Source organism: Phytophthora infestans, genomic scaffold, assembly GCF_000142945.1.
Source record: "Phytophthora infestans T30-4 supercont1.3 genomic scaffold, whole genome shotgun sequence".
In the NCBI taxonomy this organism is placed as follows: Eukaryota; Oomycota; class Peronosporomycetes; order Peronosporales; family Peronosporaceae; genus Phytophthora; species Phytophthora infestans.
The window spans coordinates 5,061,840-5,085,792 of NW_003303756.1; the positions used below are offsets into that span (position 1 = coordinate 5,061,840).

Consider the following 23,953-nt stretch of genomic DNA (forward strand, 5'->3'; position numbering starts at 1 on the left):
GCCACCGAAGAGGAAAGTGGACAGTGCAAGTGAGGAGAGCGAGGAGAAGGAGAGCAGCGAGGAGGAATGGGACACGTTTACCAAAAAGGCGGCGCAACGGGAAGTTTTGCGGCGACAGAAGGAAACTGCGACGGTAGGAACGAAAATGGGTGCTCGGCCAGTGGAAAAGTCGCTCCGCGGCTCAAAGCCGAAGACTTTAGATCTTCGGATGAACAGTGACCGTCACAAACTTAATAAGACGAAGCAAGCAGCGAGGAAAATGGCTACATCCAGGCCGCATGAGCAGCAGAGACGACCTGTTCTGGCTGTAAACAGCGGTACAATGATGCAGGAAGGGCAAAATGTCGATTTTAAAGCCAGGAAAACGAGGCCACGGAGCAGCTCGAGTGGAGAGGACAGCGAAGAAGAAAGTGAGCAGGAGAGCGAAGAGGACGAAGCGGAAGTGACTGAACGGGCCGCTGGAGCCGCGCCTCCGAGTAAAACGCAGCGTGAAAGTCTGCAAACGGATGTGCAAGCGACTGTGCGGCTTCATGGGACGAGCGAAACGCAGTATATAAAGGAGCAACTGTCTTTTACGGAGCTGCAAGAGCAGGAGAAGCTGATGGCCTTTTTCAGGAACCAGAAAAGGCGCAGTGCGACTGCTGCGTCCAAGGGAAATGGACTCAATGCGAATGGCACAACTACCGGTAGTACAGCCAAGACAAATGGACAAGCTAAGACGAATGGCAGTGGCCGTCGTGCTCGAATGGGGGTCAGTAGCGACCACGAGACGCCTGATACTTCGTCGTCGTCGTCTTACCTCGTCCCGCCCGCTCGAAACGGATTCCTGGCATCCAACGCTTCGTTCGTCGCTGTGGCTGGCTGCACTGCTACACCCGCTGACAAGCTATCGAATCCTGTCATCCATTCGACAGCTTGGCGACGTCTAATCTTCGAAGACGCGCCACCCAATATCTTGGAGGGCGTGGCGGCAATCCCGTACGCTATCGGTACGTACGTCGGTCGCATCGTTGCGCTGTTTGGTGGGTCCGCTAACGTGTTGAAGCTGCCGTGTAGGCTCGGATAAACCTCTCTGGGATTACGACAAAACTGGAAGGCTCAAGGAAAAGTGCAAGTTTGTCGACGCAGTTGGGCAAGGAGTCGCCATGACGGAGGATAACTTCGAGATGCTGGTGAGGGAGCGATTGCTTACGGACGGCTAGCTCACCGCCCCAATAGTATGCGCTGAGGTTCTGATAATCTTTGCGTTTGTGCTACATGGACCCGCTGTAGGCTCCAAGTCAGTCAGAAATCAACCACCAAGTGCGAGATATGGCGAACCAAGAGTTGCCGCTTATTCAAAAGTGTCATGCACGCAGAGTGCGTCGAATTGTGAGAGATACGAGGAAACAAGTGTCTGAATATCTCCAGACCCATCAAGTTATGCGAAGTGAGCGATACCGGCGCCTCCAGTGGTCGGAGATCGCGAGTAAGTGTTGCGGTGCTGCCTTGTTTCTAGTACGTACGGCCTCTTATTGGCTCGCTTTTTGTTTGTCTTGGAGCAGACCACCAGTCGTGGCTAGATATCGCTCCTATCGAACGTGCTACGGCCAAGAGGGTGTTGCAAAGTCGAACCCACAGTGTCCATCCATTCTCCTCTGTAGCTGGCGACGTCCGCTACTCGGTGCACCAAGATCAAACGCCTCTCCCGACTTTAGTGTGTCCGGAAACAGTGACCCACCTGCCGAACGACATCACTCCAATTCGTCGCTCTTTCACGATGATTGGAGTCCGGAAGAACGCCTTTGTGGAGGACGACCCCATTCTAAGGTATGTGCCGTATCTGGGCGACGGAGAGCGCATGGTGATCGACAACAATCTCTACACGGAGACAACGATGAGCAAAGAGCGTCGGATCGCGGTATTGGGCGAAGGCGAGGACTTGAAAGTGCTGAATCCGGGCACAAGAGACGACGAGGTGATGGCGTGTCTCCTGCGTGTTATTGTGGGGACATGTGGAGCCACAGAGCAAGTTTTCCTGGCTCTCCAACACGGGGCAGGATTCGACCGACCACGCATCGATTACTGCGAAATGAAGGAGACCTACAGGGCGGAACAACGCACAGCAAATCGGATCGCTAAAGTCAGGGAACTGCTCGCAAATCGACAAGAATCGTCGGCCTGTAGAGCTCTGCGCAGACTCTCGCGGCCGTGCTGGTTTCTCCAAAGCAAGGAAGTTCAGCCACTATCTATAAGGTTGCAGCCTCCGCTGTCCGTTTTCGAATCCAACTACGCCCACGCTACAGCAGACGCATTGGGTCTACGCGATCTCAGGACGTTCGAAGGACTGGTGGAGTGGCATCGCGACCTCTTTTGTCGACGCTGCTTCAGCTATGATTGCTCAGAGCACGGGATCCAGAACCCTCAACGCAGTATTCGGGCGGATCCGGTCTATCCGATGGTGAATGCGCCGTGTGTTACGCGAAACAGGCAAGAAGTATCAGTACTGGATCAGGACCCAGACAAGAGCTCGACGTCCTCGACGTCTCCAGAAAACGCACAAGTCATCGAGTTGACCAGTTCGTCGTCGGAAGATGAAAGCAAGAGCCAGCAACCGTCTGTCACTCCACCCGAGCCCTCTCCGACAACAGGATACCGTCGTTCGAGACGAACGCAGACCCGGATCAGCTCGTTGGCAACCAATAGCCTCGTGACTCAAGAGAAGCTGCTGGAATCGGAGCGGCAGACCGAGCTGGAGAAGCGACGAAAGAGACGAGAGAAGTTTGCGCGATCGGCAGACAATTCCGAGTACCTGGACAATTCATACCTCCCGGCTGTGGCCTCTACGTTGAAGAAGTTGCTGTCCAAGTCGCAGGCCTGCGGCCTCTCGTGTTGGATCGATACGGATGCAGCTGAAAAGTTTCCTCCTTTGAAGCAGGTTGACGCTGTTCTAGTGCGCAAGTTGGCGTCTTCACTTGGACCAAACGCGTGTGTTATCTCGGCGATTCTCGAGAGTCCAAGCTGCACCTGTGCACAGATCTCGCGGTTCCTGATCGAGGAGAAAAGACGACGAGACAGCGGAGACGACTTCGGCGCAGAGAGCGATCTGTCCGTGCCAGCTGGAAGACAGCGCAAAGGACGACATCACAGCTCTGGCGTGGGCTCCAACAGGTCTCTGGCGAAGCGTGTGCGCGAACAGCGCTCTTACGACCGCGAGAAGAAGCTCAGCTACAAGCCGTGCAACCACGACGGCGTCTGTGACGAAACGTGTGACTGCACTAAGCGCGGCCACTCGTGCAACAAAGCTTGTTCCTGCCCTCGAGACTGCCCCAAGCGCTCGCAGGGATGCAAATGCGCACTGGGGAACTGCCACAAGTCTTCCTGTCCGTGTCGGATCGCAGGGCGAGAGTGCGATCCCGACTATTGCTTTACTTGTGGAGCCAGCGACGCGGCAGTCGCGGCATTTCACTCGGAATTCAAGAAATGGAGCAGCTGCAATCTCAATATCTGCCAAAACGTCAACATGCTGCGCGGGAGTATCCAGAAAAACGTGGGCGTGGCGTTCTCGGCGACGCACGGCTGGGGCGCGTACGCTCTGGAGCCAATTCGCAAGGATGAATTCGTGTTGGAATACACGGGCGAGTTGATCTCGGATGAGGAGGCAGAGCGGCGAGGCGCCATCTACGACCGCAAGTGTGTGAGCTACTTGTTTGGCGTCAATAGTGAGTACGTGGTGGACGCGGCCAGGAAAGGCAACAAGGCCAAGTTCGCCAACCACAAAGCCAAAGAAGAGGCGAACCTGGACGTCAGGATCATCGCTTCCAATGGAGAGGACAGAATCGGACTCTTTGCGAACGAAGCCATCGAAGTGGGCTCAGAACTCTTCTTTGACTATGGCTACACACACGACAGCGCTCCCAAGTGGAGTCAGCACGACAAGCCCACACAAGGAGAGAAGCGGGTGTACGACGTTGTGGATGATGAGAATGAGTGGGAGTACGTGGCTTGCTTGTGCTTTTGTGGGGTGGAATTTTGGGAGTTGGTATGGATTAACTTTTTGTGAATTGTGCTGCAGACAATGGGAATAACTGGGCTAAGTGCAAGATAAGAAATGATTATTCGAAGTAGCTCGTGTGGCGCCCAGTGCGATTAACTCATTAACCCGCGAGTATACAGCCAAAGGTTTGTCCACTTTTCGCAATGGCGTTCAAAAAACAAAAACAACATTTATCCATGGCAACTGTACTGGTAGCGACTCTGATGGGCTAGAACGCACCCGTACACTGGGCTGGCGCGTAAGCGCTGTTGACGATGTACGCTGGAACCACAGGCTGTGGCCACCACAACTGTGGCACAGCGTTGTGGTGGCGCATTACCAAGTGAGTGTAATCGCAGATGCGGGCAAACTGCACACACACATGACGAGATTATGCGGCTCAATCCGGTGTATACGAGTGTACAAAACTAGGGCAACATCTTCACATTACGAGCAGCAACCCCAGCAAAAGACCAAGCTCACTTTCCATACTGCCGTCAGCAACAATACCCAGTCATGTCTACTAACAAGTTGTTAGGGGTGGCGTTGTTACTAGCAACACCACCCCTGCCAAGATGACATACCGTTTCCTCGGTAACTTTGGTCTACTCGTGTCCAAGATGGCGCTGGGTAGTTGGATGATCTCCAACGAGTATCACACGCGCGATGGCTGATACGGGATGAGAGATTGCCTTCCAACACGGTGTCAACTTCTTTAGCAACGCCGAGGTGTACGGCAACTGCAAGGCCGAAGAGTTCATGGACGCTGCTATCCAACGCGGTATCGCCGACGGCATGTGGACCCGCGAAGACCTCAGGAAATCGAGTGGACCGTTAAGTTCGCATCCATTCGGATGTTTGACCGAGTAAACTGCTTGTTTGACTATTCGTCGAAAGATTTACGATTCCTAGTATCCATACTGTACAGCACAGTATTCTGGAACGCCTGATATATATGCCAGTCTGTAGTACATTGCTCAAACAAGTTTGGAGCGAAAAACAGCCTGTATTGATATAAGTTAACAAAACAAGTAATTGATGCTCGCTTTGTTAGCTAAACCCGAATGTTTGAATGGTTGTCGCGCTCATCTTCGACCACGCACCCTCTCACCACATCAATGCAGTAAGTAAATCCACTTTATAAGGCGTGTCCTTCTCCTAAGCGATTTAATGCATGCATCACTTTTTTTATAATAGAGTAGCCTTCTCCACTGGCTGCTTCAGTAGTGTAGCTGACGCCTTGCACATGGTGGCTTTGCCGGGAGTGGTTGGGAGACAGAACTCGTTTACGGCCCATTCAGCGATTGCCTTGTACGTTTGTACTGTAGGACATAGTACGAGAGAGTGACCACCTTCTCGGCCCAGGTAAGGCGTAGCCGCCTCGTAGGATTGCGGGGCATGGCGGATTTGGTAGCTTAGTAACGGCGGGATGTGAAGGTCTGTTAAACTACATGCGCATAGTATGCATGTATTACATACATGTGCAAGGCGCCAAAAGCGCGCCAATTTCAAATGTTGAAATGTACTGGATTTTTTGCTTGCACCTCCGGTGGATTCAATCTTAGCTTAATGCCTTTGCACATCTCCTTCTTGTCGTGCTGATAGGGCGGTATTATTCTTTGTGGTAGTTTATGCGCTCATGACCCGTTCACTATTCACGCAAAATACTGTATTACAAATGACGGATTACAAGATTTTGTTTTCTCTGTTGATAATTCCTCCATACTGTGAATGTAATTCTTGTGACCTGCACTGGATCCGTATATCCTAGGATCTCTACACTCAGAAGGAAAATGAAAGAATGAATTTGTGTCTTAGCTCTTCCAGATTCAACTACTACTTAAGCGGGCTTCAGCCGCTTCATACGCACGTCCCCGACAACTCATACATCCGTTAAGCTCATAACCGCTTCAGCGCTTATCATCAGCTGCCAGGTCCAAAGTGTGACTATCTGTCTCCGTACTCCACGTAGACTTCGTCACTAACATGAATCTGGATTCCAACACACCTTCCTCAACGTACAAACTTCGACTACTCAGTATCTCCAATTCCAACTAGAGCAATCAGATTCTTAAGACGCACTTTGTCGAGTGGTTTTGTAAAAGCATCCGCTGGATTCACATCACCTCGCACCCTGTGCAAATCAATTACTCCACGTTCCACTTGTTCACGCACGAAGTGCCAGAGCAGCTCGATATGTCGAATTCGACGGCTGTACGTAGGATTCGTAGCTAGCACATGAGCAGCCTGGTTATCAATTCCAATGCGTAGCTTCACGTTCTTCTTTGGAAATACCTCTCTCAGAATATTACTCTCAGCTACGGCATCCACGGTTGCCTCACAAGCGGCCACATACTCTGCCTCAGCGGTTGACAAGGCAACAATCGTCTGACGTCTTGGCATCCACGAGATTGCCCCACCAGCTAATGCGAACACGAATCATTTCGTGCTTTTCCGAGTTTCTGGGTCATTTGCCCAGTCACTATCACAATGCCCGTCGAGAATTATAGCTTCCAGCTCAACTAGCTGTCGTTTGTATGTTATTCCATAGTTCACAGCTCCCATCCGGTAGCGTAGAACCCGCTTTAATGCGCCCACATGCTTGCTCGATGGATTTGCCACAAATCTGCTCAAATGACTAAGTGTAAATGCCAGATCAGGACGTGTAGTTGTCGCCAAATACATCAGCATACTCACAGCTTCACGGTACGGGAAACTAGTGTCACTGCTTTCGCCTTTTTCAGTGGAATAAAACGAGCGTTTACCTCCATGGGGTTTCCCACAGCATGAGCTTCACTGTATCCAAATTTCTTCAACATTTCATGTGTATACTTGGTCTGAGTGATAGTAATTTGTTCATCTGTCTGTAGCACTTCAACCCCAAGATATGCAGTCAATAGCCCTTGGTCCTTGAGTCCGTACTCTCGGTCCAATGCTTCAAATAACGCATTCTTGTTCTCTTCATCCTTGATCGCCACCAGGATGTCATCCACGTACATGAGGACGAGCATAACGTCCTCTCCATCAATACGATAGTACAAACAGGCCTCGGTCAGCGATCGCTGGTAGCCATGAGTAAGAAGCCACTGATTAATCTCAGTGTTCTGCTCGCGCCCGAACTGCCGCAACCCGTACAACGCTCTGACCACCACATACATGCGACCATCCACTTCACACGAAAATCCGTCAATTGACTTCACGTACTGTCGAATTCCGAGTAATGCATTAAGATATGCCGTAGCAACATCCTCTCGGGAAAGTGTCAGGTTCAAAAATGCAGCCAATGCCACTAATAGCCTAAAAGAAGACATTCGCGCTACCGGGAAGAACGTATAAACAAAATCCACGCCAGGTCGTTGGTAGCTGCCAAGGGCAACAAATCGAGCCTTGAAGCGAATCACATAGCCCTGAAAATCTGACTTCTCGCTATAAACCTAGCGTGTCTTGATAGGCTTAGCATCCTTCGGTACATCCTCGTACGCAATCTCCTCTAGAACGCTACGTCGTCTCATCCCCGACATTTCTGCCAATTCGGCTTCACGCCAATAATCACGGTACTTGCTTCGCATAGCTTCGAGGTGGCTGCGTGGAATCGGGACATCTGTTGCTCGTATAGGGCGTCCGTTCTCATCCAGTACGCGCGACGTATTCTGCAAAGCATTGACGACATAGATACTTCGGTCGACGACGCTCATGGTATTCACGCAGACCAGTTCGTGTTCGCTTCGGTCCTTATCGCTCGGCACTACCCTCAATTTGCATTTCTTCCGATTTTGTTTCCTTCCGTGGACGTTTACCCATTATCTCCGCACAGGCACTGATAATCGCGGATCCACTGTCATCTGCAGAGACATCTTTACCTTCGTGTATATACATCTCACGTTCATCATCTGCGACCAACTCACTTTCATCAATCACAGTCCAGATAGATGCTCACTTGCTAGTTCTGCATCGTCTATTTCAGAATCACCTCCACACTCACTCGCCACACTAGACCCACATTCAACCACAATTGATTCACTGTCACGGCCAGCTATTGTTTCCGTGTGTAAAAATGGTGATTCCGCCGTCAACAGGAAAGGGTCAGAGTCGTGTCCACCAATTTGAGTTTCACCAGTTTTACCATTCGGGCCTTTCGTTAGAAGGTTTAAAGGGTCTCATAAAAAAGAAACATCGGAAACGAGATTGAGGTGGTCACCCTGACGGTGTTGGTAAGCACCATTTACAAATAATGGTACAGCGAAGCTTTCACGAAAGTAGTAAAAAGCTTAAACAAACGACGCTGACTGTTTTTTTCCCCTGTGTGGTGGCGAAGAGGCAAGAACAATAACATACTTTACTATCAATGATAAAATTGGGCAACCAGAAAAAGTTAATGGGGTGTCACAATCTGCAACTGCTTGGATAAGTGTGACGAAAAGTGCCGCAATCCCCGCCGGCAAATTGAGTGCAGTGAAGCTACGTGAAAATATAATATTTGCAGCAACAGTCGTTGGTACCAACACAAAGTTGCTGAATTTCTCCGAGAAAGGGCCTTGGCGCATTTGCGCGACAAAAAAATGCCGAAAGGTGTAATTGTCCGAGAATACCTGGGAGAGCGAGAGGGGGCGAAAACTTCGTGAGCTCCACGGGCCACAAGTCTATACGATGGAGTATGGCTGGAAGCACTTTATTGACGCAGAGCACTTTGGTAACGTATCTCGTTACTTTAACCATTGCTGTTCCCCCAACTGTGTCGCTGAAGAATGGACGGTTGACAGAGTGTAGAGAATCGGGATTGTGGCATTAAAAGACATCGATGTTGACGAAGAAATCACGTTTGATTACGGTAGTGGCTTCAACATCACGGTATGCAAGTGCTCGATGTGCAGGCTGTAGAACCGGAATGCAGTTAGAGTCGAAATCTAATTAAAGTGTCTAATCAAATTAAGTTAATCAAAGTATCTAAATAAGCTAAAGTGTGATTCAAGTCCTAAAGCCAATTCAGGATCATCACATCCGGAAGTTTATTAAAGGTCCAAAGGCGCGAAAACTGGGTACCGTAGTGTACCATGTAGATAGCGAGAAAATCTGTGGATGTTGACTCATCTGCACGTTGTATGACATATAATACAACCTGCTAACATTTTATATTACCGGTAAAATATTCCGTAAAAGAGATTGTTTGTATGCTAAAATCTACTTTTTTGCAAATCCTATTTGGTCCACCCCCGCGAAAACGGGGTGCAGTACTGTACTAATTTAAAGAAGTATTTTTTCTGTAAAATTGTTATTATTTTAATCGGATATAGAAGGAAATTATTTCTAAGAATAATCTGACCTCAGAGCAATCCCGGGGTGGACTCTGAATAAAAAATTTAGAGAATTATACAGGCTCCAAATTAGAGTGTCCGAATGTATTAAATACATTCGGACACTCTAATTTGGAGCCTGTAGAATTCTATTAAATTTTAATGGTTTGGGCTATTATAAGGGGCAACATATTAATAGCAGCTAAAATACTAATGAAAGCCCTGCGCCAGTCTCTGTCGAATGATACTTTGAAAATTTCAAAATCTGACTAAAAATGCTGAAAATGTCATCGCACACGGATTACTACATGCAGTGCTGTACCCAAGCCTTCCAGGAGCGAATGAGGAGCACGCTTCTTGAGGTTTTCCCAAGAAGGGAACAACCTTAAAGAGCGTGCGCTTTAGGGTTTCTTATTCCTCCTCACTATCGCTTTTAGCGGGAGAGCATTCTTATCTTGTTCGCTGTGCTCGTTTTCTGGCGTTCTTATTGGCTATAATGCCGTCTTCATAATTACCAAGATTTTTATTCAAGCGAACAGAACCAACGCCACCACTAGCAAAATGGTGCGTACTCGAGCTCAAGCTAGAGCCCAAGTGGTTGCGCAACACGAACAGGCACCTGAATCAGCGCTTGCTCTTGTTCAGCATCCCGAGGCGGCCGCGGTGACGGAGAGGGTCACTGATCCAACAGCGATAGAGCTAGTTTCACATGCTCAAGGCTACCTATCGACGACAAACTACCACCAATACCTATAAAGCCAACAAGTGTATCCTAACAGTACCACAAGTCCCCCAAAGTTTACATCAGTACCTTATTATGCACAACGAGCGCCAAATATTGGTACACCGCCACCACCAGTCATTCTGTCAGCACCCAACGGCTTGCCTTTAGCTTATTATCTTTTCCAGAAGCTAAGTAACCCGCTCTCACCGCGTACTGTTCTCGCACTACCTCCGCCATGCCTAGAACTCTCCTTTGGACGACTCTTGCCAACAGCCTCTAGAAAACCAATGCCAACACACTGCTGGAGACGCTCAAGACCTTTAAAATAACCAAGAGCGAGCTAGTTACGTGCACGGTATGCAGAATTTCTGCGCCGCACAGCATGCGCTATCGTCTCCGGCGCTGTAGCTGTGAGGCCTGTGCAGTGGAAGCTCCCTAGGTGAAGTGTTCATCGAGAGCCAAGACACTACACTGCGAAAATGTCGACCTCGTCGACATTCTTGAAACCGGGAAGCACGTAACTGAGATGCGCGTTGCCCTGAAAACGCGGCTTGCAGAGGATATGAAGGTGTTTGTGCAGGAGGTGACGACCGAGGGCTCAAGCCTGTTCGGATTCGGAGCGCCATTCTGAGGAAGTTCAATCTCTCTCCTGAAGCTCTGCCAGCGCTGTCACAGATTCAGCGCTTCTGTCAGTACTATGCGAGTACAAAGCTGGGCAGCAACGACTACTTAGACGAAACCCGCCAGCTGATTCGCGACGCGGGTTACAGCAGCACTATGGATGAGCACGCGAGCTTTACGTTTTCACTGGCTTCCGATAGCAATGGGTTTCCTGCTGTGGGCAATGGTTCCAACGCAATACATTTTATTGTTGGAATAACATCTCGGAGACCGCTCCTACAAGCGGACCGGGAGCCCGGGTCTCTTTAGCTCCACGTCGATGCCACTTTAAAGCTCAACCAGGTTGGCTACCCGGTGATTGTCGTGAGGGTGTCCAATTGCGCGCGAGGTTTTCATTTGCTGGCGCTGTGTGTGTCCTCCCAGCGTAAGACGTTTCACTACACAGAGATGTTTGCTGCCTTGTAGCGAATCTACACTCGCGTTATTGGCAAGACCTTGGTCTTCGACAGAGTCATGGGCGACGCCGACGACGCGCAATGTAATGGTCTTGCTCACACGTTTGGTTCTGGAGCTGCAGAGGTAATATACCTCATGTGTTTCTACCATGTCGTCGCAAAGGTGTTCGAGCGGACGCGCAGTCTGCAGCCTGTACATACCAAGAGGGTAATGACGGGCGTCGACGACGTGCATTTTGCTATGAGCGAGAGTGAATTTACTACCACGAAGGCGCGCTTGCTTGCAGTGTGGAGTGACGTGACCGAGCTTACCGCCTTCAAGACATACTTCACATCTTAGTGACTAACCGGCCGCTCCGGTATTCCACACGCCGCAGGGCTGGGCTACCACTAATAACCCTATCGAGCAATTTAACCGAACATTTAAGCGTCAGTACATGCTTCACACAAGGCTTAAGATGGGCACTCTCTTAGGGTAGTTGCTTACCTGCTGTACCGCAGAAAGTTTGAATGGCAAAACCTTTGCCACGGCGCCAACTATCTCCAAGTCCCTCATGAGGCGCGCGAAGGAGTTAGCAGCGGCAAAGCTTCTGCACGAATACTTGCCTAGCCGCAGGAGTATCTTGTTCCTATTTGATGGCTATCAACCCATCATCAACCCGCCAGATGTCGTCTCCGTAGTATCGAAGGCATGCTCCCGCATCTTCGATCCAAAAGTCGAATGGACGCACGAGGCACTCGTGGTAACAGCACAGCTGGAAACGCATCTTGCTCGCGCGGAAGTTCAAGACATGCCAAACACAGATTGGCATGTGGACACTTCAACGCGCTCGTGTGCTTGTCGCTTTTTTCAGAAGTACGCTGGTTGCATTCACTTGGTGTATGCGCTCTCTGTCCGTGGCCTGTTACGTGCTGGAAAGCAAGAAAAGCTGGTGTATCGAGGCCCCAATAACGCGCGCCGCTTGATGGTGAGTCTCAAGCGTCCGGTCGCCCTTCTCAAAACAGCTACGCTCTCGACAAGAACTAGTAGTCAATACTGCCAGAGATTAAATATTAATCGGAACAGATAATATCATTCACAATAAATTTATGATACCTCATTCTCGCGTTTAGAAAGCGCTCGAGAAGCAGAGAGATCGCATGATAATCGGTCGTGCCGCACACGCAGACGCGTGCGGGTCAAGTCAAACGCACAGCACAGCGAGACATATAGCGCTCTTGTTTGCGCGTTATCGGTACTGTCTGGCAGTCTATGACAATGAAACAGTTTATAGAGCATCATAGTTAGTATTGCATTGCATATCATCACTTCGTAGCTCCTTCAGCACATACCAAGGCTTAACCCTACCATCACTGCAGCGTTTGTCACGACCCAGGCGTTCCTCACCATCCACCCGCACACTACAACCGAGGAAAGCAGCCCTATTAGCGCACAGTTGCATTGCACCTCTGTATAGATCAATATCTTGGTATCTTACGTCATCCATTGTGAGTCTTGCGCGTTTTCTCTTAGTCGTTCATGGCCACGCTGCATTAAACTTTATGTACCCATACGTGGATAGCACAATACAGTACAAACCGTCACTATTAGCCCTCCACATAGTCATCAATCGGTGCACTCTTCTTACCCTTGCGAGGGACACGCAGCGACCAAGCTTTGGCACTCCCGTTTTCCCCCTGACCACACAGCGGCTGATCTCCCCCCTTCGCGCTTATCTGCTGGTGCTTGAATGAGAACTGTTGCAGTATTGGAGGAGAAAGTTGTTAGTTCAGGGCATTGCTAGTTTGAAATGGGGTTGCAACTTCGAGGTGTTGCTTAAGTAGGAAGGCGTTGTCCGTTAAGAAATTTGTTGGTGGATGCTTCCTGTCTCTTGCATTGGTGCTGGTGTGCATCATTGGGTATTATCGACTGTATCTTCTGGTATTTTTGGTATTTATTAATAGTCCCTATCGACGCTCACAGAGTATTTTGTCACTCAAACAGGAGCCCTCGCTGAGGGACATAAGCTACTGCATGATCAGCAAAAAAGGGCAACGCCAAGCTCACAGCTCAGCTCTAGTTGCGGTCCCAGCTTCTACAGAGGCTCATTTTCGACATTTGACGACCCAGCAGTTAAAAATAGCTGGGAGATTTCAAGAAGTGCTCGCGGTGACTCATGCTGGCATACGCGGCCAGTTTATACGACTAGAGGCAATGCAAACAAGCACGGGGGAGCAGATGAAAAAGTCTGTTTCTGAGAAGTTATATTGTGCATTGCAAGACGTGCATGGGGAGTCGCAGCTAACTATTGCAGCTCATGCTGATAAAGTCAATCCACTAGAGCATCAAGTGGAGACCAAAATGGACGCCGGACTTCAAGCTCTCACCACTCAATTGTGCCTGCTTATGGGAGAGAAGGTAGCTCCCGAACCACAGTTCATATGCTGTCGAACAGACCAGCGAGGTCGTCTAGCAACTTATTGGAGACTCCATACGTGAAATGAACGACCACCCAGAGAGAGTTTTGGAGTTGAGTTTCAAGTTAGCACGTGATGACCTGAGACAGGAGTTTGCGTCAAATTCGACCACTACTTGTGAGGATCTGCTCGACGCTATCGAGTATCTCGTGCTGATGGAGATGGACAAGTCATTGAGGCAAATATGCATCACGCTCTTGCAAGCGCTCAGGCCGAATGAAATCTTCAGGCGCAGCATCAGGAAGATGCTACGAGTATTTTGCAAAACCGAATCAAGCAATATTGCGATGGAGCTCAAGAAAGGCGTCAGTCAGCTGATGAAAGCCAACTTGGTGACAAGATCGAAGAATTCAGCAAAAAAAAATAGGTCTGCGTCTATCATCTATACAAAGTCAGCGCCAGTCCGTTGATAGTCGCTCGCAAGGACAATAAAAAGGGGGAAATACGAAGCTAACAAAAGTCGCGAAAGAGGTAGACGACACCAAAGACACCAAAGAGACCAAAGGGGCCGACGATTCGGCAAAGAGCGTTCGTGCACCTGTGTATATGATCTAACAAAACAAAGAGTGGAGGAGTCCGTGAAGGTGATTCACGGTCTGATTTACGATGTAATTTGCCGGTGCAAGCAAACGCAAGAGAATATCATAGTGGAATGCATGGAGAAGAAAGCGGCGACGAGTAATCGGATAAAGAACACAGCATTCAGCAACGAATGCGGGAAGCTTTATTTAGATCTCAAGTCTCAATTATCCCATTAAAATCAGCAGACGACGAGCTCGGGTCAAGACACCAGATTATTGAAGACGCAACTTCTTACCACCTTAATAACAGTGCTGCGTCCCTAGTGCCACGCCGCCAAGCGCAAACGTTGCGCAATCTCAACGTACATCACGTGACCGAGAGCTCGTCGCTTAACCATCTTCGACGGTGCCGCATCTTTGTTGACGGGCGATTATCCACAACTCTGGAGATATCACTACACCACATCAGACTGAACCCGTTAACCGCGTTGTGGAGGACATCCTCCGAAGCGTATGCGCCGAGGCGCCGAAACGCTGGAGCACAATGCTCCGCTCATCGATTTTGCTTTGAGCAATGCGGTGCTCGCTCATTTGCTCTTGCTATATGTGAGACGTGTCCGAGGGAAGACATATCAATTTATTCCTTGCGATAGGCTGTGTGGAGTACACAAATACTGCGAACTTTGTTCCCCACATCCAATGAATTATCATTTCTTACGCACTCCATTAGGGGTTTCAAAATCACGCTTTTTGCATTTATTTGAGCCACATACGGTAAGCAAATCAGCGCCATTTCACCGGGGTACAGTATCACTGTATTTTGCCATTTCGAAATACCCTGGGTATTTTGGATGAATAGTCTTGAAAAGGAGATCAGCAGCAGGAAGTCGATGTCTTACCTGTCTACAAGGGGGGACCTGCTGTCGCCGCCAGCTTTATCGGCACTCTCCTCTCCCTTTGTTTTTGCTACCATTTAGCCCCCTCCCCCGCATGCTGACAGACACATCGCTGTAGCATAACGTTAAAATAAAGCGTTAGGAAAGCTTACTTTTCTTGCACACTACCTACGTGTAACTGCATACACAACGCTCCAATGTCCACACTATCGAAGCGGAAATGCCTACCATATGTAAGGTCGGCCCGCTGGCGGTGCTCAAGCTACACCTATCAGCGCGAGCATGCTTCATTTCTGCGGTTGGGTAGTGAAATATCAGCTGGCAATCCGCTGCAACGGACGACGGCAGGTTGGAGAATTGCTGTCTTGAAACTAATGAAACTCACGACCTGTATCAAGCGTCGACAGCAACCACTGCGGTGGTTATTAAGGTAGCACAGGGAGGAATGCAACTACATAACATGCATGGGCAGAATAGCAAGAAGCTAACTAACTAACACACTTTGCAATTCGCAATCTCAAGAACAAGTCGACCTACAGCAAAGGCTTACGTCGACTACAAGTACAAGTTCAGCTCGTCTATGCCGAAGACACTACAGTTGACTCAACTACAAATATTAATATAGGAGTGCTACCACGGAAACCGTTGGCCGCATATTATTAAATTAGTCGTGACTTGATACAGGACTGGCAAGTACGGGGATTCCAATCCGAAGGAATAAAAAATGCCAAAGTGCCAATTCTGAAACCCTCTTTTGGCTATTTTGACCTTTAAGAATGCCATTACTTTTTGCGAATGTCATCTCGCAAAAGTTTACCAATAATCTAGCCCTGTCGGAACGAGCAGAGGGCAATCTGCTCCCTGATCTCGGAGGAGCAAGAATCGGGGCTCTCGGATTTTTGTGGGAGCAGATTTTTTTAAGATAGTAGATGCTTCTGTTGTGAAGGTATTACCAAGTTTGCCGTTTTGGTCCTATTCAGTGAGTCACTCGAATACAAATTTCCTGTTATTTTGAAATGGCCTAGATCACAATACCGATAGAGTCTTTAGGCGGTGTTTGAATCCATTCTAAAATCACGCTTTTTGGCGAATATTCGCGATTCTTAGCTTTTCTCAATTTCTCGAGATACTTCGCTTCCGCAATCTCAACTTTCAAATTACAATAATTACTTGAGGATATTAGCCAATCATTTGTGTAAAAGTCTCCTCACCCATGTCACTCACCCGATAGAGGGACATTTACCTCTTACTGGCCCCTTTCAGCAAAAATATAACCTGGAACCTGAAAAAAAAAGTTCCAAGCTTTGTTTTTCCCATGCGTTCAGCAAATCTTCCCCTGGAGGTGCTGCGTGCTCTCCACAATCATTCTGGCTATATATTCTAAGAGGTCGCGGCCCATGAACGTCGGACTGCTGCATCTACAGTCTCCGGTATCGTGCGCGAGGTGTCGTCCATTGTATGCCAAGAGCTCACGGATTTAGTAGCTTTCCCCCCTTTGGTACAATGTGCTTCCCATTTTACTGAGTTGTGTGGTGTGCCACAGATTGTGGGCTGTATTGATGGATCACATATACCTATTGCTCGACCTAGCGATGATGGAGACATGTATTACAATCGAAAATGCTGGTATAGTGTAGTATTGCAAGCCGTTGTCGATTGGAGGGGGAGGTTTTGCGACCTGGATTGCAAGTGGCCAGGACGCGTAGGTGACAGTCGTGTGTTTCGCAACAGCACATTGGGTCGGGTGTTTCCCAGTGTGTCTGCGGCTGCGGCAAGTGTGGCGATACCGACTGGAGATGACACCCATGTAAATCTGCCACCGTTTTTGCTAGGAGATTCTGGCTATCAAAATACCAATTTCTTAGTGACAACATTTGAGCTGGCGGAGACAGAAGATGAACTTTGCAAAGACCTCAACGAGCATCTTACTCGCGCACGTTACCGTGTAGAATGTGCGTTTGGACAGCTCAAATGTAGGTGGCGCATTTTGCTCCGGGGGGTCGATTTGGACACGGAGATTGCTCCAGACATTGTGTACGCTTTGTGCATCATTCAAAACTTCCTAATGGACTACAGTGATACTGTCGCTATCGATGAAGAAGAAGTAAAGAGTGTATTGCAGGAGTACGAAAGAAAATTCCCACAGCCTCAAACGGAGCTCGAGCCAGCTATGACTAACAACCTACGAGAAAAACTAAAGCAGTGGTGGGCATTTCATCGCTCGTAACGTGGCAAAATGCGTTAGAGCTTGTCCAAGAAAGCTCGCAATAGCGTCATGTGCTCATCATGTTGCTGGCGGCGCTGGCTTAGCTCTTCTGCGTGCAATAGACGTGCTTGAGCAGTCCTTGGAGTTTATCTTCGATTGCCTTCTTTGAACGCTGAGTCGACGGGACGGCAGCTTGGTAAGCAACGAAAATGCGCTCGTTAAACATCGTCGTCTTCTCGTCCTTGGCTCGACCACTTCTGTACACAGCGCGCCACGCGCGCACCAGAGCAAGGATCGTGATGTCGGTCCAGTTGCGCTTGAAGTCAGAGATCGCAGGCTCTAGAGCTCGCACAGACGCAGGTTCCGCAGAGCATAGGGGCTCTGCCTCGGGCTCTCCGCTATCCATGCGCAGGCTGAAGGGGGGGGGGTGAAAATGAGTGCCACGGAGAATCTATCCAGTCTCACAAGTTCCACGTTTCAGGGACCTCTTCCGCTCCCTAAAACTTTGGCACTGAACCGAGGTTTACTTGGAACTTTTAGTGACTTTTTTTGCGGTTGGAGGAGAAAAAAGTGGTATGCTGAAAGTGTTTTCCCTCGAACCTAGAAAAAAACTTCCAGGTTAGAGGTTCCAACGTTTTGCTGAAAGGGGCCACTGGATGTAATTTGTTTCAGAAGTTGCTTTTCGCTCTCTCGGAGATTGGAGCCTCGCTTTCGGGATAGAGGGCGGGCAGAGATAGCGTATCAGGCGGGCAGGGACAGCGGGACGTTGGACGGGCAGGAAACAGGGACAGCGGATGTAGTACGTAGAGTAGCTATTGAGGCTTCTTTATCGAGAGAAGGCATATTGACTGACGCAGTGACTACGGTATGGGTTGTAACGAGAGGACTAGAAAGTCCCGTTAACGCCCAAGGGCGACGTCTCTGCAAGGCTGTCTACCACGTTGGCGGAGGTAGTCGTCGCTGCATCGTCGATGACGGCAAGTACCTCCCGGATGCGAAGTGTCACCACATGTGGTCGTCGCTGCGCGATTGAGGCTACAGTACGGCGTGCACAAAGGTGGGCGTGCTGCCGTTGCCTCGGCTTCCCTCTACGCCCATGATCCCACAGGTATTTGGTGGGTGGAGACGTCGTCATGCCGATATGCGCAAGGCCTCTGTCTCTCTTGAATCGGTAGATTGGTGTGCCCTGGTGCATGCTTCTATGGTCGGTCTCTTGATCTGGTGGGCGTGTTTCAAGCGTCGACGACGATTTAGTGCTGTCGCTCTATGGAGTCTGACCACTTGGTGACGGTTTGAATAGCATAAGGTACGAGTTGGTTGTGTGCGCCCAGTCACTATGCGTGATGGCTGTTGCTTACATTTGTGTTAATGCAAAGTGATGGCTAGTTAGGCTTCCAGTTTTGGGGTTGACGACTACTGCATCAAAGAATCGATCACGTTGGCGGTCACTGGCAGGTGGAACCCCGCTAACGTTATGTCGCTAAGATGTTGGAGTCGTTCTTTTTCTTGTAGTGCGTGTACAGGCGGCTTGGACTATGCCACAAGTTTTGCTGTTGTTAGTACCATCGCGATCAATCCATGAGGTGTGGTCACTAGCGAGACCAACAAGTGCGTTTGCTGGGGCTTATTATTAATAATTACTCCCTGAGTGGATTTCTCACGGACACGTCATTGTACGCGTGGTTGACCACGAAGTCCAGCAAGCAGCGGGCAATGAGGAGGAACTGCGGGTACTCACAGATGGAGGACGAACTGTCACCGTCAGCCTGCAGCGCCGCGAGCGCGTCACTGGGCGACCTCCTGTCATTGCTCTCGGTCGAGCAAGAAATGAGGTGCATCGCCACGTCGGGTACGTCACGCAGCGCCTCCTTCTCGAACGCCGGTCTAGTATAGTTAGCTTGCACATGTTGAAGAAAGTTACACGGTGTAGCTTACACGTACGACTAGGATCTTGTAAGCAGCCACAAGACGATCCTCAGCGATGCTACACTGGTCCAGTAAGTAGCTCTGCAGTACTGAGACAATGCTGCCGCAAATGTGCGCGTCCTTATCTTCCCCGTTCTGTTCTTCGTCCCTGAATTGGCTCACAGCCTGCAGAACTCGATGTGCTTGTGGAAGACGGAGCACGTTCGCGACAGAATCGACACGTCGCCAGACACACACAAATCGTCGTTGGCATCACCACTCCCAGCACCACTCGACACAGCGCCACTCGACACACTACCACCACCGCTAGACACTGACACTGCGCCGCCCGTCGAAAGGCTGCTAACGCCACCAGACAAAGACACACGACCAGCTGCAGAAGATGCACTACAGCAGCGGCACCTCAACACTGCTAGCTCATATGAAAACTAGGAAGCCAGCGTCACCACGCCCGACACAGCGTCAGCCGATGAGCCGCTGCAAATTGTTGTCGGCACGAGGCGTCGCCACTTACAGAAGCACCCCTCACGACGCTCACGCTGCCGCTGCCAAGCAACTCCGTGCCAGACAAAGTACACACACCACTGTCACTTCACGCCAGAAACATAGTCACCAGTAACTGGGAATCCCAGGGATAACTGTTAAGGGAAATGGTCAAATTAGTAGCCGCTTTGAACAGCTTGCACACTTTGGTCAATATCATCAAGAGGAATAGTACAATTGAAACGCTACTTGCGCCATCCAAAAGAGCAGACACACAGCTATTTTTGTGATTTTTTACTGGTTAAATGCTGTAGTTTTGTTGCATTTGTGGGGCTTGGAAGTTGGGCGCTACGTTTGACGGACTTGTCAGTTTAGTAGCCACATTTGACTTAATTTCATTAAACTGCTCGACTTGTCTGATAAGGCTAAGGGTTAGGGGAAAATCCTGTCTTAAGTCAAATTGAACCATTTCAGTATTATAAGTGGTTTATAAACTGCTACAGCCTAAACCCATGCCTCTACCACAGGTTCAATTTCCGTCGCTGGCACCTGGCCAGCTTTCTTCTTCCTGGAAGACACAAGAATCGATCACCTGCTTGTGCTCCCTAGTGCTAAGAGCGGTTTCGTCAACCTTAAAAAACTCGTACTGCGCCAATTTTGTGCTCTATCATGACCTTAGCTAGGGACGAGAACAACACTGCAAGATCGCGCTCTTCCACCTCATTACGGCACTTAGAGAGGGGCTGTGACGTCCTTAATGTGAGGGACGAGTGACGCTCCAGGAAGCGACGCAGCCAGCCTTCCTCCATCGACAAGCCGCACACCAGTCGAGCCACCTGCTGCGCCTTCTCAAGAAGGTCGTGGCGGCTTACAGGGTGCCCGACCTGCTGCCTCCCAAGCTCCCAGTCTCGGGGAATTTCTTCTGCATTTTATGGTAGCATAGGATGCGGACCGCGGCGGTTGGGATCCCTTTCCGAGCTAGAGCGACGTACTACTTAAGCGTGCTATGGGAAATCTTGGTTTTGTCGCTCGTTATCTTCGTAGTGGGCCCCGAAAGCACCTCTTGAACGGCAGCGTCAAGTTCTGCGTCAGAATAAGGTGCTCGAAGCCTTCCCATTGAGCCAGGTTTGGAAATGGGCGGGAAATATCCAGATATAAAGTGCTTCAGGTTTTTACTTAGACGTAGCAATTGTAGTTTTGGCAAATCATATCAGTAACCGTACGGGTACATTGACGGTATTGGCTGAAAATAGGTCGGCTACTAAACTGGCAAAAGCTACTTTCTAAAATGTCGTACGAATGTCTTCTCAGGCCTGGTGAAAAAATGGAATTCGTTCAAACTACCCATTTTACTCTGAAATGTTTGGGGCTGCGCAAGTCGCCGCCAGTACTTTGGTTCCGCAGCCATCACTGCCAAAGTTCTCAACACGTGAGGCTCGTTTTCGTAAGGCCCGCGACGCTAATACGCTGGTGTTCTCAGTCCCTACCCGCTCCAGTTTGCTGGTGCCGCTGCTTCGGCCCGTGAGCCACGCGTACGAGCAACACGATGCGCGTTGTTTACACTTGTTACAGGCCGCGGCATTGGTGCCCAGTTGCAAGTGTAATAAGCTGCTGGCGACCATAACACAAGCACTAAAGATGCCTCTATCTGCAGCGACCAGAAGCCGCTTGGAAAATAAGTTACGTCCGCTGATAACAAAGTTACGTAATGAAGAAAAGGAGAGCGGGACCCGGCCATTAGTTGCGCTGAAGCTGAAGGAGAAGGTGGCCGAGTGCTTACGGTCCTGGATTGCTGAGCCCATCGAGGGTTTCGTATTGAGGAAGGATCATGTCGTAAACGGTATGAGGCTGGACGACCTAGTGGCTACACCAGCTGGGGCGGGGTACTTGAGGGGGTACCGTCGCGAGGACGGCATCTGCACGGTCGTGTACCCCTGGGGACATGGGTTCGTGCATGTTAAGGACGTGGAGAAGGTGAAACAAGCGCTGGAGAAGCACCTTAAGAAGCGCACGTACAACGAGTACGTTGCACTGGAGCACCAGCAACTGTACGAGCAGATTGAGGGACTGTTGGAGAATCTTCCGCCAGCACCAGAGGAGAGCACTGCAGCTAAGAAAGAGACGGGAGGGGAGGGGGAAGAAGACATTGAAGAGTACAAGGAGCTGCTGGATTCTCTGGAAGAAGAGGTGCGAGCATTCGATGGGCAGGAATTTGTGATCTGATGGTAAAGTGTTTGTGCTTTGTTGCAGCATGTGGACACGACGGTACTTCGTGAGGATCTGGGGTTGTTGCGTCGAGTACAAGCACTGACAAACAAGGTGAAGGAGCTCCGTCGCTCGCACATGGCCAAGGAACCTCAGCCTAAACTGCTGCGTACAAACGAAGATGAGGAGATGGAGGTCGACGCTGAACAGCAGGAACCTGATGAATCAATGCAGAACCAAGATCAGGCAGGAGAGCACAAGCAAGAGCAGGGACGTGAACGTGATCAGAAACCGCAGCCTTCAGATAAAGAGCGGGGAGAACCTTCGAACAAGCAGACAGAGGCTGAGGAGCTACAGCAGTGATTGCAGGTGACGGCAGTGTGTGCTTTGTATTTAAGGTTAAGGCGAGAAGTAGTGCCACGATGCTATTTCTGTCGACCGAGCATCAAGAGAGCAACTTCCAACTAATTTTCGTGCTTGCACGAAGTCTTGAACAAGCCGGAAGGCTTTGTTGGCATGGAACAGCGGGACCGTTGGCTGGATAAAATCTGAATAGGTGACGGATAGCTTCATGGATGATCCACTACTTCAAAAGACAAAAACTAAAGCGACCGATCTGGTTGTATTACCAAAGTACCGGTATTTCCATTGCGCGATTTTAATGCAGAGAATTTAGCTAAAACGCGAAAAGAGAATGGCATCCGCCATCGACGCGATGCCAACGCAGCAGCAAGTGCTTCTTGCTCTGAAACTGTTGCTCTCGATAAACGAGCTCCAGCCAGCCAACATTCAATTTACTGTATGCGAACACCGTCGCTTCACCGTAGCAATGTGAGAGGCGTCGACGGTGATACGACACTAATCCAAAGAATCTAAACATCTTGGTTTGAAAATCCAAACATTTCATTATAGTACCTGGTGACGAAGCGCAAACGACAGCAGTTTGCCAAGTAAAACGTCATGGCTCTCGTTGACAATAGTCTGCGCTGAAGAGTTGTAACTTTTGGTCCGTAACAATTCCTTCGTATCCTTCAACTGGATCATCGCCAACAAAACTGCACATAAAACGTTAGTATGTGCATGTACTGTGGTGCATTCACTCAAACCCCATAAAAACACTAACCTCTCAGCGGTGCCCACGCATCTGTAGCCGCGTAGCTGATTTGTGCGTCGCTCAGTACAGGCGCTTCCCAGTCGGATACTTGCATCACTTTATCCAGCGATCCTCCGAGAAACACCTGACACGCACTCTTGAGTCCCGGTCGCTTGCATCCAAGCTTGTGTGCGATATACAGTGTATCCACCGTCGAGTTCACGGCCTGCACGAGTCTTGACGACTTCAACTGACGGAAATCGTCGCTAAGCGAATGGCCAACTTTCAGTACGTCAGGGTCAACGAAGAGCTCTTGTAGCACCGGGGGCAACGGCTTTCCACGTTGCAATCTATACAAGTACGCTCGTTCCAGTGTGCTGACCTGGATCAAGCACACGGGGTTGCCCGTCGCTCCCTTGAGCGGGCGAAAATCCGGCCTCGCTTCTGTATCCACGCCAACGACCTTCTGTTCCCTCAAATATTCAGCATGTTCCTGTTCCTCCTGCTCCGAGTGGATGAGAGCGATAGGTCCATTGAAGCTGGTTGTGGGCAGGTTGTCATAGTCACATAGTGTCTTCTCTCCGAAACGCTGGAATAAAGCTGAGCCTTCGCGGAACAGTGGCAGGTGTTTAACTCGTGCATCTTTCGCCTCTTTTCGCCGAAGCATACGCGCGAATTCCTTCTGACGCTTCTTGGCAGCGGGATTTAGCGTTTCAACACTTTCTATGGGGCTCTTCACGGAGGCGACGGGCAGCGGCATCTGCTGAATTGTATCAGTGGCCAGCGCGGATCGAAGCTTGTTCAGCTGCTGGTGCTGCTTCTGGCCGGCGGACGACATTGTACCATTACCGCTGGTGCTGCGCCGGCTTCTTCTCTTGCTGGTAAAAGAAGCCGAGTCGCATGGGATGCGTACCAGCGTCCACACACGTCGAGACTTTGCCAACAGCATCGCTGATTGATTTACCTCCAAACAAACAATAGGCTTTTTACTACGTACGATTTGGAAAAATGCATCCAAAAAGAACGCGGCCAATGAAAAAAACGCCCCAAATACAGTATT

General features: G+C 49.7%; 4 protein-coding genes across 4 annotated transcripts; 2 read left to right on the forward strand and 2 right to left on the reverse strand.

The window, feature by feature from the left end:
• Nucleotides 1-745: 745 nt before the first annotated feature.
• PITG_02956 (uncharacterized protein) lies at nt 746-1,562 on the forward strand (the record flags this gene model as incomplete). The annotated part of the gene is made up of 4 exons (XM_002907762.1): nt 746-989; nt 1,057-1,172; nt 1,345-1,472; nt 1,553-1,562. 4 exons carry the CDS (start codon nt 746-748, stop codon nt 1,560-1,562), a joined length of 498 nt encoding a protein of 165 aa, XP_002907808.1.
• Nucleotides 1,563-18,658: 17,096 nt separating this feature from the next.
• On the reverse strand, nt 18,659-20,404 carry PITG_02957 (uncharacterized protein; the record flags this gene model as incomplete). Its single annotated transcript, XM_002907763.1, has 5 exons — nt 18,659-18,719; nt 18,828-19,070; nt 19,275-19,499; nt 19,704-19,750; nt 20,243-20,404. The coding sequence occupies 5 exons, from the start codon at nt 20,402-20,404 to the stop codon at nt 18,659-18,661; spliced, it is 738 nt and encodes a 245-aa protein (XP_002907809.1).
• Nucleotides 20,405-20,954: 550 nt separating this feature from the next.
• On the forward strand, nt 20,955-21,818 carry PITG_02958 (uncharacterized protein; the record flags this gene model as incomplete). The annotated part of the gene is made up of 1 exon (XM_002907764.1): nt 20,955-21,818. The coding sequence occupies one exon, from the start codon at nt 20,955-20,957 to the stop codon at nt 21,816-21,818; it is 864 nt and encodes a 287-aa protein (XP_002907810.1).
• A 940-nt stretch (nt 21,819-22,758) lies between these two features.
• On the reverse strand, nt 22,759-23,560 carry PITG_02959 (glycoside hydrolase-like protein; the record flags this gene model as incomplete). The annotated part of the gene is made up of 5 exons (XM_002907765.1): nt 22,759-22,855; nt 22,924-22,973; nt 23,105-23,243; nt 23,289-23,467; nt 23,528-23,560. 5 exons carry the CDS (start codon nt 23,558-23,560, stop codon nt 22,759-22,761), a joined length of 498 nt encoding a protein of 165 aa, XP_002907811.1.
• Nucleotides 23,561-23,953: the final 393 nt, after the last annotated feature.